This window comes from Mesocricetus auratus, unplaced genomic scaffold (genome assembly GCF_017639785.1).
Source record: "Mesocricetus auratus isolate SY011 unplaced genomic scaffold, BCM_Maur_2.0 Super-Scaffold_100676, whole genome shotgun sequence".
NCBI classification, from domain to species: domain Eukaryota; kingdom Metazoa; phylum Chordata; class Mammalia; order Rodentia; family Cricetidae; genus Mesocricetus; species Mesocricetus auratus.
The window spans coordinates 50447877-50468508 of record NW_024429266.1 but is presented as its reverse complement, the minus strand read 5'-3'; the positions used below and the strand labels follow the sequence as shown (position 1 = coordinate 50468508).

Here is a 20632-nt window from a genome sequence, read left to right as displayed (position 1 = left end):
TCATAATTATAACTAGTATTCTGATTGGAAAACCATTTACAAGGAGGGGAACAGTTACTACAAACAGTAACTGTGTACCTAACGCAAATCATGATACACATAGAACATACACAAAGAAACATGCAGACTAGGCAGTGTTTCCTGTGTTTTAGATGCCAGGAAGTTTTAGATTATGGTGGTTATATACATAATCAATGAACAGACATGAGGCAGATGTGCACATTTACTGTGTAGTCTCGGTATCGGGAAAGCAAGGGCAGGTATTGTTTGTTTGGTTCTTCACAAATTAGATTGAAATAATCGAAGAGTTGGGTTTGTTTTTGCAATGGCCGCTTTTCTCACTCAGAAACTCAGGGCAGTATGAATCACAGAGGCCATCCTGGTCATGATATTGGTCACACCAGGCTTATTAAACTTCTCACATTGGTTTCTCTAAGTTATCTATACTTGAATTCTTTTTTCACTGTTTGTTGTTTGGACAATTGAAATGTACCAACTAAACTGGATGGACGACAGCTTTGAATGTTACCTACATTCAAACCCTTGAGGGACCAGCTGGCACTGTGCACTAGGATGACATGGGCTGAGATGACACCACTGAACTTCCTCACAGGCTTTCCCCGCCGTGTTTGTAGGACAGGAACAGGAGAAGTCATCCCACAGGGAATAGCAGACACCTCCATTATGACAGGGGTTGGACTGAGAAAAAAAGAGAAAATCAAAGGGATAAAAAGCATTGGAAATGAAATATGGAAATGTTAAAGGTGAGATCATCTGTTACTTTAAAATGCCAATTCCCCTACATCTTTGCATTTTAGACATTTTTCACATTGTTAATAATATAGAATAAAGCTGACTACTACCATTTCCAGTTGCTTACTAAAAGAGCAGAGGAAAGAGCAATAGACAGAGGTGTGGGAGAGATAAAAGGGAAAGAAACAACAGAATTACAGAGGAAAAGAGATAATATAAAACTGATCTATGGCACAAGAAGGATTATCGAAACACAATGATGTTCTCTATAATTTATGAGTTACCAGGTACTTTGAACACATTTAGTATCACTGGTTATGATGATTATTATGGCTCTAATTGCCCAAGACCCCATAGCCAGGTGAAAAAGTGAGGACTGGTCCTTGATCCTGTATGCCCCATTACCTTTGCCTCTGCATCAGCCACACAGTATTATTTCAATTCTCAAGGTCATTCAGAGAGTAGTCAAAACACGAACATTTTTAACGTATTTGTTTAGCTCCTGCACTTCATTTTATCCAAGGTCTATTACCACATAGTTTTGCTTAGTTGTATACCCTCCTTTCTTTCTTTACACTTCTGGGGATAGGACACAAGTCCTTAAGCTTGCTAAGAATATATTCTACCACTGAGCCACACCCCCAGAACATTATGTACTTTTATAGACCTTAATTTCTTCATCTGTAAATATATAAATGAGATAACAATTTTCCTTTCATATAGCAGTCTTTCAATATAATGAAATGTTTTAGTTCATGTGAAATCATTTCAATTACAAGAAAAGTATTACTGCAGAAATACTACAATAGTTCCTTCATGTATATTTAGAACTGAATCTTGTATACAGTAATTATTGGAGTTCATGGATGTTCAAATGTTGTCAATGTGCTTCTCATGAAGAGCTAACCATCTCACATATTTAAAGCTATTTAGAAGACATGAAGAGTGCTTCTGAGGAATCATATGTCAGAGGATTTCAAAACCAACTACCAAAGGGAAACTGAGGGTTTGTTGTTGACTTAATGTAAGAAACTGTGTGCTGACATTAAATTTAGTGGGATCTTCTAAAATGGGTTGGTTTAGCTAAACCAATAGAACACCATTAAGAATTTGTAGCTTAAAATACTATTATTCCCAGGGAAGTTCGTTATTTTGGGAGCAGGAGAAGCATGTGACTGGAGTCATATTGGCTGTTACATATTCATGATATCAATAAAAAACAATATCACATTTCCATGGTCTTTTATAATTCTCGAGATGTGTAGATGAAAAGAATTCCACAACTGGTAGGTCATCAGCAATTTGTTTACATATTAAATTGGTTCTGTAGGGTGTTGCATGTACCTATAATCCCCACCCATGTTTGGGAAATTGAGGAAGAAAGACTGAGAATTCAAGTCTATCCTGGGCTACATAGTGAGTTCCCTGTCTTAAAAACCAAGGACAAAAGTAGAATGATTATAATAAATTATTTGATAAATACATTTTTAGTATGCACTATGGGTATGATTGATATGAATGACCCTACCTTACAGAAGTTGTCTCCAGGACAGCCTTGAGTCACATTGACAAGAACTGGATCATCATATCCATTGTTTGTTGAATTGGGGAAGAAGTCCAGATTTTGGTTGTTTAATCTTATGTCTTGAATACAGCCTTTGAAGAAGCCACCGTACATTTTAGTCTTTTGTCTGTCAGGTAGGCCACCAATGAAGATGACATCTCCTCTTTGAATTGTCCAGTCAGGAACAGAAATGAATCCTAGGTTTTGTGAAAACTGATACAGTTCAATTTCATTTGGTTTGATTTTCAAAGATATTAAGTGGGAATTTCCATCACTAAGAAAAAAATCTAATACTAACTTGGGAGGGCCTGGAGTCTGTAGTGCTAGGCTGCCATGCTCTAGCCAGACACTCACGTACTGGTAAGTACTGTTTTCCAAAGTCAGAAGTAAGCCTGATTGTCGACGTGTTCTGACGAACATGGAGAGACTGATGTTCTGTCCATAATCATCATCAATATGAAAGATGGCATATCCAGGGGAGTCATCCTGGCCAAATCTCCCGGCTACATACTCTTCAGGGTCAAAATAGGGAAGGAGAAAGAAAGAAAAATCTTTACATTCAAATGGCAGAGTGGGAGGGAGATGACAGTTTTGCAGGTATACACAACCAGACACTTTCGCAAGTTCCGCACAGCCTTATTCAGTAGAATGGTAAGGTTGCCTCATTTTGTGAGCCTCTAAGTTTACAATGAAAACCATTATATTTTGGGTTATAATAGTGGTCCACAAGCTACAAAGGAGAAAAATTGAAGCTTCTACAATGATCAACTAAAGAACATTCCCATCTCCCATCTAAAATCTAAACAATGAGACATTACACACCTCTGAGCCTCATCTTGGTGAAAGAAAGATGTGGGCGTGAGCATGTCATGTACCTCTGTGGTACCCTGCCCAGCTGATCTCTGCTGAATGGAGGTATGCTGAAGCAGACATGCTGTGAAATTGAACTGCTTTGTATCAAGGTAAAGATCAATAATAAGATGAGCAAGTTCAATTTGGGGAAGGCACCACACCTAGTAAGAGACAAGGGAGTTGGGGAAAGAGATTCTAGGAGGGTGAAATGTTCAATTGTGTTAACTGACTGAGGTCCAGTATGAGAAGGGCTGAGTGCTGTCTATTGAATTTGCAACACAGAAATTATTGCTGAGCTTGACAACAGCTCTGGCATAAAGATATTGCTGCTTTGGGTTTTTGCATCTCAGTTGTAACTGGGGGAAAAAAAAGATCATATCTTATCATGGTTAGCTATCATCACCAATTGAAGTTTGTGTGAAAGTAAGACATATTTTAGTTTAGCTGAACCACAGTGAATCTTGCTTAGACAACCATCTGTGTTTGAAGACCTTCTGCATAAAAGGGTACATTTTCAGAACTTAACTTGATTCCTATAGGAACATTGCATTGTGGATCTGCATTTGGACACCACCTGCTCCAGGCAACTACAGGTAGCTTTCAAAGGTACTGTCAGATAAAATAACCTCTTTGAAGAGGTTAACATCTCTGAACACACTGCGGCACTTTTGTGTAGGATAAAATGCTTAATAAGAAAATTGGGCTCTTGAAGCCCTTGAGTTTTGAGGATAGGCACAAAAATCCCTCAAGCTCAGGGGGCCGGGCCCCTGCTGGTCATCCTAGGATGCCTGCAGCATCACTTTGTGGATCAGAATAAAAGACAGGATGCAGAGATGGGTTTCTTTATTTCCTTAGAAACTTGACTCTCCAGTAATCCTATTCTTCAGAAATCACAAGCAGGTAGTCAGAGTGTGTGATGTGCTACATGATTTTAGAAACACCATAAGCCACATAGGAAGGACTTGACTCTGAGCATGGAGGATTTGATTCTAATGCATATTGCCAATATGTTCTAAAGATTTATGGGATGGAAAAATAATTTGACAAGTTTTAATGATTGATGGACTATAGGATGAAATTTAATGAGAATAAGTAGGAGGCATTTATATTTAAATGTGACTCATCCATTTAGGATAGAAGACAGAGGACTCTGTAGCCTCACAAATATCAATGACTAACAAAAGACAGTGTGCAAACAATGTGCCACACAGTTAATGTGATGCTAATAAGACAAATGGCAGTATCTCATATAGGAAGAGGAAGGTTATGGTCCCATGTCACTATGTCAACAAGCACATTCATGTATCACATTGGAAAGAAGTAAATGTATGACAAGAGGAGCAAGCAGCTGATGATGTCATATAGAGACACTAGAGGAAAGTAATATGTGTATGATGGGAGTGGTTGCTGGGTGTGAAATATTTTCCCTCAAATATTTAGGGATTCCCAAGAAGAAATGTTAGTCTTTAAGTGAGAACATCCCTGATGGAAACTGTTTGAGGAAACAAAAACTTTGGGTAAACCACAGTCCAGAGAAATGGAAGGAAACCACTGCTTGGAAATTTGGGGCAAGATGGAATAGCAAATTCTTTGCTCTGGAATTAGGTGCAAAGCAGAAGTTTGCATTAAAAAAATCCAGCCACTAAATGAATCCTTGTCAAACCTAACAGTAGGATTAAACATCTACAAGTTGTTTTTTTTAAAAAATAGATACTTCCCAAATAAAAAAACAGGTATGTAATATATGTTCTGACACATAACACCATACATATTGATGGCCCCATGCAAACCTTCTCAAACCCCTCTTACAGGGCATAAATGGTGTTTGAGAAGGTCGACTTCAAGATATTGTTAATTTCTACACCTTTTGTGTTACTCAGACCCAGAAATCCTGTGCCTAGCCTGTCTTCTTCTCTCATTTGCCAGTGGTAATCATTGTTCCAAAATCATTATCTGGAGACTGGAGACGTGGCTCATATGGTTAAGAATGCTTCTTGCCCTCATAGAGGACCCAGATCAAAACTGTCTTTGACTCCTGTTCCAGGGGATCTTCAGACCTCAACAGGCCCTGCTCTAATGTGGTGCCTAAACAAATACACTCAGACCCACACACATACACATAAAATAGAACAATAAAATATCTTAAAAAGTCATTATTTAGATGACTCGCTCTCCAGATTTTTAGTGTATCTCATATAAGTTCTCATTTGTGCTCTTAAGCATGTGTGTGTGTGTGTGTGTGTGTGTGTGAGTAAAAGGAATCAAATATAAAAAACATTCCTACATAGATCCCAGCAATACAAAATATTTTAACTACATGGTTCAGAGGTGATACAGCAAACATTACTTTCTTTTAAACTTCTCTCAGAAATTTCCAGAAAGAATTGGTTTTATTACATTCCTGCCCTATAAACTTTTGATACCAAAAGGAAGGTAAAACAGTTTCAAATAGTATGAGAACAGAGGGTATCATCATACTCAGTGTGAGTATAGGAGAATAATCAGACTGTTTAAGGAATATGGAAAGTGTAACCAAATCAGGAATTTGGTTTTAAAAGTTCATTATTTTCCAAGCTAGAAAAAATATAAAGCAAACCAGAACCCACTGGATTGGCATCCCTCGAATCTATTTCCTAGGACAGTCAGCATCCCCATGGTCAGTGTTAACCTCACGGGTCACTGCATCTGGAAGCCAGTCAAAATGAGTCCGCATCTGTTTGTTATTTTGTATATGTAGTAAAAATATTGCCTTGGGTCAATTAGATTTTTCTTCAAAAAGTGAACCATTTCCTCGGCATAATTCCACCTTTTCTCTTTTAAAAATAATCACAAAACAACTTGCCATGCCATTTAAAATATTACATAGAGCAGCAGATGCCATGCCTCATTGTCAAACAGGTCCGTGATTGTAATGAATGTTGTGGTGAGGGGTAAACCTGCGAATAGTTTCTAATAATTCTCAGCCATTGAACATGGAGTAGGGTATAGGCTACGGCTGGTTTTCATTTTACTTCATAGAAAACAGAGAAGACTATTTCCCAGATGCTGTCCTACTTGGAGTAAATTGCAGCCGAGCTTCAAAGCAGTCTGTTAGGGTTCCCTCTTAGTGTGTGATAATAAGAATAAAGGGGAGCAGATATGTATCAATTGCCATCCATGGCAATCTTTGGAGTGGTGCTGGAAGCAAAGGATTTGCAATACACTTCAAACTGATATGTTGGAGGAATAGGATCAGCTTGTGTGTGTCAACTACCGTGTCTTCTTTTGTCTCTACTGAAGACATCGATCTGCTTTGCACAATAAGACTATGGGAGGGACAGTTCTGAATAGAGCTGATGGTTTGTCAACTTGCCACTCTTAAGCATGATTCTATGCGAGGAAGTGGATATCCACTGAGACGCTGCCAAGCACAGGGTACAGTCGTAGTGTGTGGTTCTAAAGTCTGCATCCATCTACAGCTCCCATTTCTCCAAGAGATGACATCTTGTTCAAATAAGGTTTTCCATACGTTTCTGATATGCAACAAATGACAAAGTTCTAGAGCTTTCTACCAACTAGATGAAACACCATTTTGATAGGAGCTATTATCTTACTGTAATTTATAATCATAATCATCATTATTTTACTTTTCAGCCCAAGTAGAGTTTAGCTGTCCTATGAAACCCACTCATAATTAATACACATCAGTGCAGGCCCCCTTTTATATCTTAGTAAGCAAGCATTAGCCTAGGTCCTGAGGGTCCCTTATGTTTCCTAACGGGTGTTTCTGAGATGGCTCTGCTCGGAGGCACAGCACTCCTGGGCACCCAACTCCTCTCACCTTCCAGGCAGTTGGAGCCTGTATAGGGCCTGTCACATTCACACTGGTATCCCTGCCACAAGTTGATGCAGCGGCCTCTGTTTTGACAAGGTTGACTTTCACACCAGTCCTCTCTCATGCAGCCTGCTTTGACGTTTAGTGACAAGGTAGGTGAAATGTTCTCCAGAGTAATGTGATTCAAATCAAATTGAATATCTTGGAGACAGCCTATGAAGGAAGGTGTGGACGGCACATTATAGACATTAAGGAGAGACACTCCGTTGCTGGTTGTTCCCACTGGTAAGCCACCCAAAAATGAGTTCTGAAAAGCACATAGTGACTGCTGATTCTCACTTGGAAAAGAAGTCTTAGTGGTGCACGTCCCCTTGCAGGAGCTGCCAATTAGGGTGAGCGTTATAGTTTCTGCAAATGTTACCTCCACCAAATGCCATTCTCCATCACTAGTGTTGTGGGAAATATATAAAAGCACATTTGATTGGTTCTGGACTTGGATGGATAAGTGAACACAGCCATTTAGCAACTCCAGCTTCATAGACATATCCCTGTTGCCTCGGAAAAGGAGAAGTGTGTTTGGTTGAACAGTCTGAAACCTCAAAGACACGTTACATTCTGACTGTAGGGTTGTATGTGAGCCACTTGTGACCCATAGGAAGCCATTGCTCTCAAAAGAAAGTGTGGTGTCAGTTTCACACAGTGACCCAGCATAGCCAGAAGGACATTGGCAGGTGAATCCATGCTGGCCATTCTCAAAGTGAGGGATGCATTTTCCATTATTGAGACACTGGTGATGAGTGCAGCCCAGAAGAACTTCAGAGCAGTCTTCTCCTCCATAAAATGTACTAGAAATGTCATCAAAGGGGCAATGGCAGGTATAATTCCCAGGCAGGTTCTCACAAGTACCACCATTTTGGCAAGGGTTTTGTAGACATTCATCAATGTCTTCTTCACAGTGGATTCCTGTTAAATAATAAGCAATTGGTTAAATGTGTACACACTTACATAGACATATATAATCAAATCATTAAAGAAGTTTCATATAAATTATATATACACACATATATACATACATATCCATACATACATACACTCATACATATAAAATCAAGAAATACAAATCAAGTTCCAGGTTATAACTATGAAGGAGTAAATGTAATACTTGAGGAAAACTAAAATCAGTTATATTATTCTACATATGGTGTGAAAAGAGCAGTCATGACAGACTTAGAATTCTTCTAGAAATAGAACATTTGTCAATGATAGCAATCGTCTCGAGTTACCATTGTCAAATATACATATGGCATTAACATGAAAGCAAAACAAAAAGAGGGAAACGATGCTTTTGGCAATGATCCTAGATTTTAAAATGATTAATTTGTGGATGCTTTTCTCAGTTCCTGTTTATCCTGGTATTTCCTCTCTTCTGTTTGGAAAGAATGATTGCTCTCTTTTTTGATGGACCATCCCATAACCCCTAGAACAAAGTTTTCCAAATACATAGACACATACATCTCTCAAAACAAAATTCAAATAGTGCTTGGTCATTGAAAAATAATTTACATAGTGTGGTTATTTGTTCTGCCCTACAAATTGAAGAGTCTTGAAATAATAAAATAAAGTAAACATGAGAATTACCTGATATTAGTCTAGAATCTCATTAGAGTCTAAATTCCACTAGGGAAGGAAATGTGTTTTGTTCATTATTCAGTGTATAAGCCTTAGTTTAATATTTGACTCATATTTGAAAATCCCAAGAACCCCTAAAACCAAAGATTCATTTAATAATTAATCTTTTAAATGAATTAATTAATGATTTTCATAAAGTAACAAATATTTTATAAGGGATTAAATCTTATCCACAACCTAAAGTGTTCTATGTATGCTTACTAATCTAAGAAATGATAATTCTTCACTGTCCACCCGCACTTATGTACCAGACATTAAGGCACTTGATTGGAAGGTTTCTATCATAATTATACTTTACTTTACTTGGATAGCTTTCACATTAGCTGTATTAATTCAAAAATGTTTTAAATTTTGTGAGAACGGTGAAGTACTATAATTTTACTTAAAGTCTCCCACAGTGCTGGCACAGTGCTGAGGGCACATGCATGTGAATAGAAAGGGTAGAGCTAGGTGACACTCATCTGTTTAATGGATATGGAGAATGAATATAACATCATAAGTGAAGATTAACTATAAAGGAGTATTCTAAAGAAATTTTAACTACATCAAGAGTTTGAATCTTTGTATTAGAAGAAATTTCCCACAAATTTGATTCTTACATATTTGAACAAGAAACCAGCAAGTATTTCACCAAGAGAAATTTTTTTCAGGCACTGTAGGAGATGCTTGTCATCCCAACATTTAGGAGGTTGAGGCCAACTTGGACTATACAGTGAGGGCCAGAAGAGCCTCCACCATACAAAAAGACCATATACAGACAACAAACACAAACTAGAAATTTCTTAATAGACACACAACTTCAAATTGCCTCCCAAGAACCTTTATCTACTCTTGAAATTCATCTAAAGCCTAAAAAGCCTGAAGCTTATTATTATTTTAATTTCTCCTAGGACTTAGTTTGGTACCTACAGCAAAACACCTTAACAATTCATCAAACATTCAATTTACAGTTCTTTAAATTTTGCAAAGTACTGCTGTGTGTCCTACTCTCACAGAATATTGTGGGAAGTGGAGAGATGTGGAAGCCAATGACTCGGCCTTGATATGGTTACAGTATAATGGCGTGCCATAAATGCGACTATAGTATAATGGTATGGCATTTATGAAAATGCATTGCACACAGAAGGCTTTCAGTGGTTGCAGATAGTCTGGAAAGAGCAAACTCAGGCACCACCACACCATATTTAGGAAAGTTCTAGTCAAGGCTTTGAATCAGAGACATTAAAACTAATAATTAAAATCAAATAAACAGTGACGTTATATAGAACATGAACAGAATCATGTAGATAGCATTGATGACAATGAGGTCTTACTGAACTTAGTGAAGATGAGACAAATGTAGGAAAAGAAAGTAGTTGTGTGAGAAATTGCCCACCAGAGAGGGAGCACTGCATAGATCACAGCAAACTGTGCAGGCAAAAAATGATTGCAACCATAGCAGCCTCACTCCAGGATGGCCAAGAAAATTTTAGGGAACTGAAGTTGAATCTACATTTCAGCGATACATCAGAGTGACCAAAAAAATCATTGTGTGCACAAATTAGCAGAGAAAAAACCCTGGATGGAAAATCTGAAGACCTTCCTAAGTGGCAATTGTATTTGGCAAACTGGCTGTCATGGAAGGTTCATGGAGAAAGATCAAGTTAGAAAGGTTAGGCCAATGCACTCAGATTGGAGAGCTGGAGCCTACAAAGTTTTTATTGTTTTATTTATTTACTTATTTACTTTTTGGCAGTGGAAACGATGGGCATAAATGTGGGCTGGAAGACCAATGTGGTCCCTTCCAAAGGTCAGTCCCCCAGGGATGAGTGAAGAGAAAGAAACTAGAGACAGGAAGACGCGCCAGGAGCCATTAAAACTCCACAGTGAGACTATCAAGGCCTGAAATAGGATGTTTACTTCCTTACAGTCCCGGTTGCCTTCATTTGTATCTGCTCAGCATATAAATGCCCACGACAGTGCCTTCTTTATAGTTGATACTGTATTTTTTACCCCTAAAATATACAGATATGATCTTTCACAAAATACCAATAACTTAGCAAAATATTTCCCTTATACGTATAAAAATTCAATTTTGCCATCATTTAAAAAGAAATGGAGAAAGAACCTGTCTTAATATTAAAAGTCTGAAAGATACACAGAGTGAAGGGAAAACAGAATGGTTGCCATGGCTTGTGCTCTTGTCTGTTTAAAATCAGTTCTGCAAACATCACACTAAATAAGGTCAGATTATTTGATGAACTAGGTCAACTCAAAATGTGAAAAAACACATTGAAAATTCTTTCACTAGGGCTCGAGAGATGTCTCAGTGGTTAAGAGCACTGACTGCTCTTGCTGAGGACCCAGGTTCAATTCCCAGCACCCACATAGTGGCTCATAGCTGCCTCCGACTGTTGCTTGAGTGAATCTCTCTTCTGACTGCCACATCAAGCAGGTACATATGTGGTGAACAGACATATATGCAAGGCAAACCATTTCATACAGTAAAAGTAAAATAAAAGATAGACAAATAAAAAAGAACGTTATTTCTCTGGTTATCTCACCGACTGGGCAAAGGAAAAGGTCTGCTCTCTATCAAAATAAAAGAATCAGGTGATTGATATTCATGGGTTTAATCTGCCAGTCAGTCTTTCTATTGGGGAATTTTAGTAGTTGTTATTTGGTTGCTCATATCCAAGACTTAGTGAATAATGCAAATTGCTTAAAGTTTAGTCATTTAAAATCAGTTCAGTTAGCTAAAATCTTACTATTTGTTTTTCTAAAAGTCTTATATAACATATGATTCTACATAGTGTCACTTTTAAAAATAGTTATGATAGAAAAATCTCTACCACCTGGTATACTGCAAACATTAATCAGAATACATAACATTTGTGGATAGAAAGGGGGCCAGACATGGTGGCACATACTTGTAACCCATGCCCTTGGAAACTTGAGTTAGGAGGATCCAGACTTTAAGGACAGTGTGGGCTACATTGTGATGGCATGTTTACTATTGTCTATAAATTGACTTTTTCCATAATTTTCACTGTAAGTCATGTTGCTAACAAAATATCTTGTAGAAAAATTTCTATGAAAACAAAAATATTGCATTTTTATCTATTTTAATTACTTAGATGTTCTTTTCAAAAAGTAGAAATTTGAGAAGGAATTAAATGAAAAAAGCCAAAGATTTAATGTGTGAATATATCCACTTTCCCTTGCTTCAAGTTCTACTTTTCTTATAACAACAGTATCTGTTATAGCACTAAATATTAGTGGTTAAATAAATACCTTAAAAACTGTAGCAACAATACCAATTATCTAAATAATAAGAAGAAAGTAATTTACCTATAAGCAATGCCATTAAAATGTGAAAACCTTGTGTCCTCTCTCCAAACATATTTCTGTAAAAAGTAAAAACAGCTAGCCAACCAAAGTCTACCAGGTCAACCGAAATTGTTTCTGATGTCTTTGTGTTCTTCCCAAAAATGTGGGCTTGCGCTTCTCAGGGAGAATCCGAGGGCTCAGCTTGACTTACTCCCACTCGAGCTGGATCAGTGGGGTGTAATGTAAGTCTCAGCTGTGCCACATACCAGACAGCATTGTTATATTTTTAGACCTGATCCTCTTAGGACACATAGTGTCTCCCTCCTGTAAGTCTCTTTAGTCAATGTTTGTATGATCTCGACATTAAGCAACATTATTATGGAAACCGAGGAAGCTCCATTCAAACTATGATGCAGAGAAGTTTTGATTATGGAAAATCATTAATTGATTTTATTTTTCTTCACAATTAAGGAAGTGCTATGTTGGTCTTTTATTTGTTTTATTTCTTTAGGAGACTGGGGTTTTGTTATGCAGTCCTGGCTGGCTTCCAATTCATGATACTCTGGTGGTCAGCCTCCATCAGACCTGTTGTTTTCTGGGGTTTGTTCAATCCCTACCACTGAAACAAAACCAAACCCCTCAAGACAACAGGGTGTGGTTAAGAAGTTCACAGCAACTTCATTTGCTGATTTTGGTAGAGAATGAAAAAGAGAGAAATATGGAGGGAAGCAGCAGAGGTTTCACTGAGACTAGTGGGAATAGCTTGCACTCCACATCTGTGAGTGCCACCTCTGGGGAGTCTCCCAACTTCACCCCAGGCTTACTAACAACTATGAGCTCTGTTCTCAAGATCTGTAGACTCTATTGTTATTGACCAGGGGATACTGTGAAGCATCCATCTACCCAGTATTTACATTGTATTAACCAGTATAAGTAATCTACAGGTGGGTTAGTTAAAGCATGCAGGGCATCTGGCTGTTGGCATTCATGCAAGTACCACGTCACTTCATGTAAGTGACCTGAGCGCACATGGATTGAGGATCATCATTGGCTGTAGAAGCAATGGCCTGTTGATAGCTAGGGATGACTGTACTTGTGTGATACTCTCAGACTTGAATTATCATTGTGAGTGAAGAACAGTTCTACTCTCACACTCAATACCATTTAACCTAATAAGACAGATTGGCTTAAATATATGTGGTGTTGACAAATACTAGGGTCACTGGTTCTTGACATTTTTTGTTGTTGCTCTTCTCACACGGCATCAATAAAGGCCTATGGATATTTCTTACAGATCATGCCAGCAAAGGTAGTGATGGTATCCTGAGGCAGTGTGATCTATCGAATGGGCTTAAAGATCGGCCACATAACTGAGGTCAGGTAAGCTGTGCAGGAAAGCAAGCAATGATAGGAAGGAGTGATGCCAAACACACCACAGTAGCATCTCCATGTTTGTTTTTAGCCATTCTTATAACTCTTCTCTATGGACATCGTAACTTGTCTGTCATCGTCATGGTGGAGACGTGGTAGTGACTGAAACGAGCATGATCCAGCTTCATGGGGCACCTATTCTAGCCACATTTGTGGTACAGAAGAGAGGTGGACATGCATCTACATTAGGAGTGTATTGTCTTTGTGACTCTATTTTGTAGTTGGGAAATGATCTTATCAGGCACGAATTAGGGGATTTAAAAACAATTGTGTGTGTGTGTGGGCCTATGTTTGTGTTTGCACATATGTGTATGTGTAGAAGCCAGAGAATATTCATTCTCTTCTTGTAAAACTTTCCATCTTATATTTTGAGACAGACTTTGTCACTGAAGCTGCTTTTCGCTCACCTGATAGGCTGGCTGGCCAGAGGTCTCTGGGGATCTGCTTGTTGCTGCCTCCTGGTGCTTGGGTTTCGGATGCCTGGCTGTGCCTAGTGTTAAGTTGGATGATGGAAATTCAAACTCAGCTCCTCATGCATGTGCCACCAGTAAGTTTTTCACTGAATTAACCCACCCAACCCTGAATAATGTACTCTTAAATGAATTTAATCAAGGCAAAACAGATAAATGATATATTTTATTCTTAATGGTTAATAAATTTTTTTAAAACAAAAAGCAAACAAACAAAAGAACAAAGCCTGAGGAAATGTCAAAAACCAGATGGGCTAGACTATCATTTGACTATATCACTAGACTATCATGTGGTGAAAATGTAGTCTTCAGTAGCATGGTGATGGTACTCAGAGTGGGATCTTGGGATACGATTAGCATTAGATGTTGCCTGAGGCTAGTCTATTCATGATAGCATTGGTTGAAGGAGAACAAACCTAAGCTAAATGCTCCCTCTGTGTCATTATGAGATGACATCACCACTTTATGATGCAATAATCAAGGTCCCCAATGTGCTAGTGCTGTGGTCTTGACTTCCAAGTCTCCAGAAGTATAAGAGATAATTCTTCTTCTTTACTTACTACTCAGGGCTTTTGTTGTAGCAATAAAAACAACCAAAAATAAAACAACACTCCTAGGACTCCCAAACCAAAAAAAAATCTGACTAAGACAAGGGGCATAGATTTATTAAGGAAAAGCAAGATTTTTCCTGGACACACGCACACACACACACACACACACACACACACACACAAGCATTCACACTTTGTTTCCTGACTGTAGATTCAATAAAACCACTTCTCGAGCACCTGTTCCCTTGACTCCCCCACTCTAAGGACTGTACTTTGAGCTGAGAGCAAAACTAACCTCTATGGCATAAACAGCTCTGTCAGGGAATTTTCTCACAGCAATTAAAGATCTAAGACATGTGCAAACCTTGATTATTCATATGAACCTATGTCAATTACTCTATATAGTTCAAATATGGTGAGACAAGTGAGTGGGGCCATGTTAGGATGGAATAGAATAGAATAGAATAGAATAGAACAGAACAGAACAGAACAGAACAGAACAGAACAAAATAGAAAAAGGATATGGAAGAGACTAGAGTGGGTACAAGGCAGACGAAGCATGCTCATTGCAGCAGGTAAGGGTAGAAGTTTTCCACAGGCTTCAGGGAACAGTTACCTGTTTTTCTTACAAATAGAGATTTTATATGTTTATTATTGAGCCAGCTGATTGGTGCCTGTATACACACAAAGAGAACTGAGGCTTATGAAAGACACCCAAATGTACTGACGGTGCTGGCATTTTCAGCTTGAAATGGAGCTCTCAATGGCCTTGATGGAACATGAATATATATGCATCTCGTATGCAAGTTTTTATGGGCATACCTTGATTCTTCTTCAGACTTTCTTCTGGGACATTATATTATGGGCAGTTTCCATCTGAATCTGTTGGGGAATAAAATAATTTTGTTTTCATTTTTTGACTAGAAATGACTTGGTCCTGAGTGTCTTATGTAAAGACATTCAAGGAATGGTCAGTGTCTGGGACAAAGGAAATGAAATGTCACCATCTCTCTGACCCTAGATCCAATTATTTGAATCCAACCAGTTGAAAGATACATAATCCAGTAGGGAAGGCATATGAATAGTAAGTTGCTTAAGAGTACATTGTTAAGAGTAATAGTTGTGAAAATGGGGATGCTTAACCTGAGAAAAAAAGCTAATCCCGGAGCATGTCAGAGCAGATTCATTTTGCTGCCGAGTGTCCACCTGATGAAATTTGATGGTTTATTTGGTCCCACATGAGAACACAGCACCAGTGGTAAGATGCCATGGGATGCTATGTTCATGTTAGTAGGTGTAATCTTCTAGCAGTTGAGGGAAACCAAGCATTATCAGGTGTCTAGAGACAGCAGGTTCCCTGACAAAGAAATTTTGCAGAATCAGAAAGGATAGCCATTCAATATGGATGCAATAGCGGAGACGTAAGAGAGGGCGGGTGATGGAGTTCAGGGACCTCTATTGATTCTTCCAGTTCTCAGATTCTGTCATAATTTCTGGGTGAAGATCAATATATAGGCAAAAATGTGCTGAATATATACATATCCTAAAGTGTTACTATTTTATGATAGCTTTTGAAGTATGTAAGAAGGAACAAGCAGTGATTTGCATAGCAGGTTGCTATAAAGCTTAATGGAAGAAACTGCCCACAGCTTGGGGTTCTGGGTCATGGGTCATTGGTCATGGGTCATGGATCATGCGTAGTGTTAGTGTATGTTTCTTACTGTGACTTCCGAAGGGAATACAGAGGCTCTCATCTCACAGGAGCCAGCATTGAGCCAGGTCCCAGTTGGTTCACAGTCTTCCCAATTCCTAGTTTGAGTCTTTTGTTCTCTATTGTGAGATGTATCCAGTAGAAGAATTTGATGTGCTGGCATAAAATGATATTTAAAAAATTATAGACATTTAGAGGCTGGAGAGATGGGTAAATTATTAATAGCACCCACTGTTCTTGCGGGGGAATAGGGTTGGGTTTCCAGGACCCACACCAGATGCATCATAAATTCATGTGGTATACATGTAGGCACACATGCACACACACATTAAAGAAAAATCAATCAATGAAAATAAAATTATTAAAATATGAACATTTAGGGATATTTGAAATAGGGCCAAAGGCTGACCAGATGGCACAGTTGGTAAAAGTGCTTGCTGCACAAGCCTGAAGACCCAAGTTCAATCCCCAGGTCCTGAAGAAGATGGAGCGAACTGACTCCCAAAAGGGTTTCTGTGGCTTTCATACCTGTTCACTAACACTTGCATGCCTGTAGTAACACTCTCCCCCATTACACACAAGAAGAAAGGAACAAAGAGAGAAAGAGAGGGGAGGAAAGAGAGTGAAACAATAAATTAATTAACAGTGAAAAATAATAAAAGGGGAAAATCATTATCTGAATAGCACAGGACTCTAGTCAGTATTAGAGACAAGGACACACACAACTGGCTACATTTTAAACCAGAAATGCAAGGAAAAATTCATCTAAGATATTTTAATGTGAAATGATTAAAGTAAAACATTTAAAAAATATGTTCCGGCAAAAGTTCTTTTCTGTGGACCACTAAAACCTTAATGATTCCACAGGAATGCACTGTTATTATTGGTGATTTAGTCTGGGTAAGATTTTTGTGTACATACAGAGCCTGGAAGGAAGCACTTGTGTCCATCTGTGTATTTGCCTTTATTGCCACACTGTTTGAAGGTATGATACACACAAATACATTCGCTAGTACTGATATTTGTTCAGAACTGCATTGAAGCTCAGATTAAATATACTGAACCCAGAGAAAGATTTTATTCAATCCATTGTATAAAAAAAGATTCTGCTATCTTCAGATGAAAGGCAAAATTGCAAAAAGCTTTGAGTTTTACTTCTACATTTCACTTGCTTTTATATTTCAATAGTTACTGTGCCACTCAGTGAATAACAGGTAAGTGATTTTTAGTTACTTTATGAACTAACATGTAGAAAGTTCAGCGTGGCCCATGCTCACTCCCGTTGATGTTACCTAGAAAGGTAATTTCCAAGAAAGTCAACCCAGTTTGACCATAACTGTCCTAATAGACTTTGATCAGTAAATCATCATCGATGCCCTTGCCATTGCTTAGGCCTTTATCCTGCTTCTTGTCAAGTGAATGATTAAACACTCTGGTGGATTACAAAAACCTGCTTTGTGTTAGGTTGTATGTGCTGCAGTTTCTAGTACTGTTTGCTTCCTCTCTGCCTGAGTAGGAACTGCCTTTACATTCTTCAGTGGTGCTGTTTGTCATTTCTCAAAAATGTATTAACGTTTTTGTTCTGCAAAGCTAGAAAAATCATGTCAAAGGCCAAGTGAATTACTGGCCGGTAGGACCTGCTGTATGCTCATGGCCTTCGGCAGTCTGGCTGTTATTTATATCACAGCATTACTTTCTACTGACTACTATGTGGATGGTCTGTATAATTTTTTTCAGTAGGATAAAAATTAAAACGCATTCAAACTTTTCTGTGTTTCCAACTACTCAAAATCTCACATTCCTTTCAAGGCTCAGCTCCCCTTGGGCTTACCCTTATAGGAATGTCTGCCTTTGTTCTGTAACAGGCAAAGCTATCAGCCCAGCATAGACTACATTGTATTGTTCTTTATGTTTGTTACATGAGTTTTTCTCCAAAAAACAAAAAACAGCCCCATCAACCAAACAAACAAAAATACTGAAGGCTATCTTATAAGAATGGATAATTCTTCTTAAATTCTTCTATATAGTATTGCATATTATGCTATGCACTATACAAGAATAACATATAATCTATCATTTTGATAGAATGATTATAACAATATAATTAATTTCCAAAATTAAAACAAAGTGCATCCACTAATTTTTGGGATATAAATACTTTGGAAGAAAATGCTAATCATTTCCAATGTAAGGATTATAAGTCAGGTAAACATAGATGTCTATTGTGAACATATAGGGATATTACAGGACTATAAATCACCTGAAGTGTCATCTTGTGATATCATCTTATTTGAGGAGATGATTTTTATCAGTGAATCTTTACATTTTAAAATAAGAATTGGTTGGTTGGATTATATTTAAAACTATGGATTCTCAGAAGCCACTGAATCAAAGTCAAGTCCTCTGTAAGAGCAATGAGTGATCTAAACCACTGAGCCAACTCTCCATCCAAAGACACTGTATGCTCACGAGTGCTTCTAAGTGATTCTTTGGAGGAGTGGGGCCTAGGATTTCAATGGATGTGTTTTCAAAGATACCCACAACCGTGGAATTATCAAAGAGGCTGCAATTAGAGAAAAAATGCTGTCAGGAAGGACACAAACTTTGTCACCCTGTGCAAGTGTACTGGTTCATGAAAATAGACCACAGACTCTGGTCTGGCACCTAAACTGTCCCTAACCAGTGAAAGAGATATTTAAAAAACAAACTAGTGGATGCAAATTTCTTGACAAAAATCTGAGACTACTTTACCAAAATGTGTATTTAAAGTTACTGAATATCCCCAACCTTTAGCTTACCATGGATCAGATTCTGTATTGCTCATTAACTTAGGAAGAGTTAGAATGTCCTTCATTTCACTTTGGAAATCAGGATGGCGGTTTCTCAGGAAAATGAGAATCAGTCTACTTTATGATCCAGCAGTTCCACTCTTGGGCATGTACCCAAAGGATGAACATTCATACAATAAGGACATATGTTAAACTATGTTCATAGCAGCATTGTTTGTAATAGCCAGAACCTGGAAGCAACTTAGATGCCCCTCAACTGAAGAATGGATGGAGAAAATATGGCACATTACTTAGTGGAAAAAACAAAGAAGGAACCATCTTGAGTGAGGTAAAACATTCAGAGAAAGACAAGCATTGTATGTACTCACTCATCTATGGATATTAGACATAGAGCAAAGGACTACCAACCTACAATCCACACCACCAGAGAATCTAGGAAACAAAGAGGACCCTAAGAGAAAAATACATGGTCCTCTGAAGAAGGTAAAGGGGACAAGAACTCCTGAGCAAACGGGGAGCACAGGAAGTGGGGAGGGAGGGAGGAAAAGGAGAGGGGGAGAAGAGAAGGGGGGATGAGAACAAGATAGATCAGGAAGACCGAGACGGGAGGAATAGAAGAGAGCAAGAAAAGAGATACCTTAATAGAAGGAGCCAGTATAGGTTTAAAGAGAAATTTGGCACTAGGGAAATATTCAGAGATCTGCAAAGATGACCCAACTGAGAATCTAGGCAGTAGTTGAGAGGCCCTTCCAATATAATGAGATTGATGACTACCTTAATTGCCATCCTAAAGATTTCATCCAGTAGCTGATGGATGCAGAAGCAGACACCCACAGCTAATTACTGAGCCATACTCCTGGAATCCAGTTGTAATGAGCAAATGAGTCAAGACTGTGCTGGAGAAACCTACAGAACCAGCTGACCTGACCTAGTAAGAGCATATAGACTCCAGTCATAAATCTGGGGAACCAGCTTTAGACTTAACCAAACTCTCTGAATGTGGGTGTCAGTTAGGAGGACTGGGCAGTCAATGGGACCTCTAACAGTGGAACTAGAATTTATCCTTAGTGCACAAATGGACTTTGGGAGGCCATTCTCTATGAAAGAATACTGTTTCAGCCCACATACACAGAGGAGGGCCTAAGCCCTCCCCCAAATGACGTGACAGACTTTGATGATCCCCCATGGAAGCCCTTACTGTCCTTGAGGAGCAGGTGAGGGGTGGGTTGGTAGGTTGGTAGGGGCCATGGGAGGATGGGAGGGAGAGGGAATGATAAGTAAAATGATTGTTTCTAAAGAAAAAAGAAAAAAGTCAACAGAATCTATTACAATACAACAAAGTGATGGGAGATGTCCTTCTGTATATATGTTTTGCTTATTGGTTGATGAATAAAACACTTTCAGGCCAATGAGGCAGAAAGACAGGCAGGACTAGGAAAGGTAGGCAGAGAGGGAGCCTGCCAGAACAGTTGCCATGTAGCTGGACAAAGGGATAATCGGTCTGGGCATTCTCTGGTAAACCAAGACCACGTGGAAATACATAGATTTACAGAAATCGGTTAACAATTAAGACAGAGCTAACCAAGCCACCAGCCAACAGTTTTATGACTAACATAGCGTCCGTGTGTTCATTTGGTGCTGAAGGGCACAGGACCAGTCAGGACAAAGAACCTCTCATTACAACAAAGAATTTCCCTCC

The 20632-nt window shown here is 38.5% G+C and overlaps 1 protein-coding gene across 1 annotated transcript in view; it reads right to left on the bottom strand.

Moving 5' to 3' along the window:
- Crb1 (crumbs cell polarity complex component 1) overlaps positions 1 to 20632 on the bottom strand; it is a 140608-nt gene that overhangs the window by 42156 nt on the left and 77820 nt on the right. Inside the window, exons 7-9 of the mRNA XM_005073446.2 lie at positions 6990 to 7946; positions 2282 to 2829; positions 534 to 699 (exon numbers count right to left, since the gene is read on the bottom strand). Coding sequence (XP_005073503.1) covers positions 534 to 699; positions 2282 to 2829; positions 6990 to 7946 — 1671 coding nt within the window. The remainder of the gene's footprint in view (positions 1 to 533; positions 700 to 2281; positions 2830 to 6989; positions 7947 to 20632) is intronic.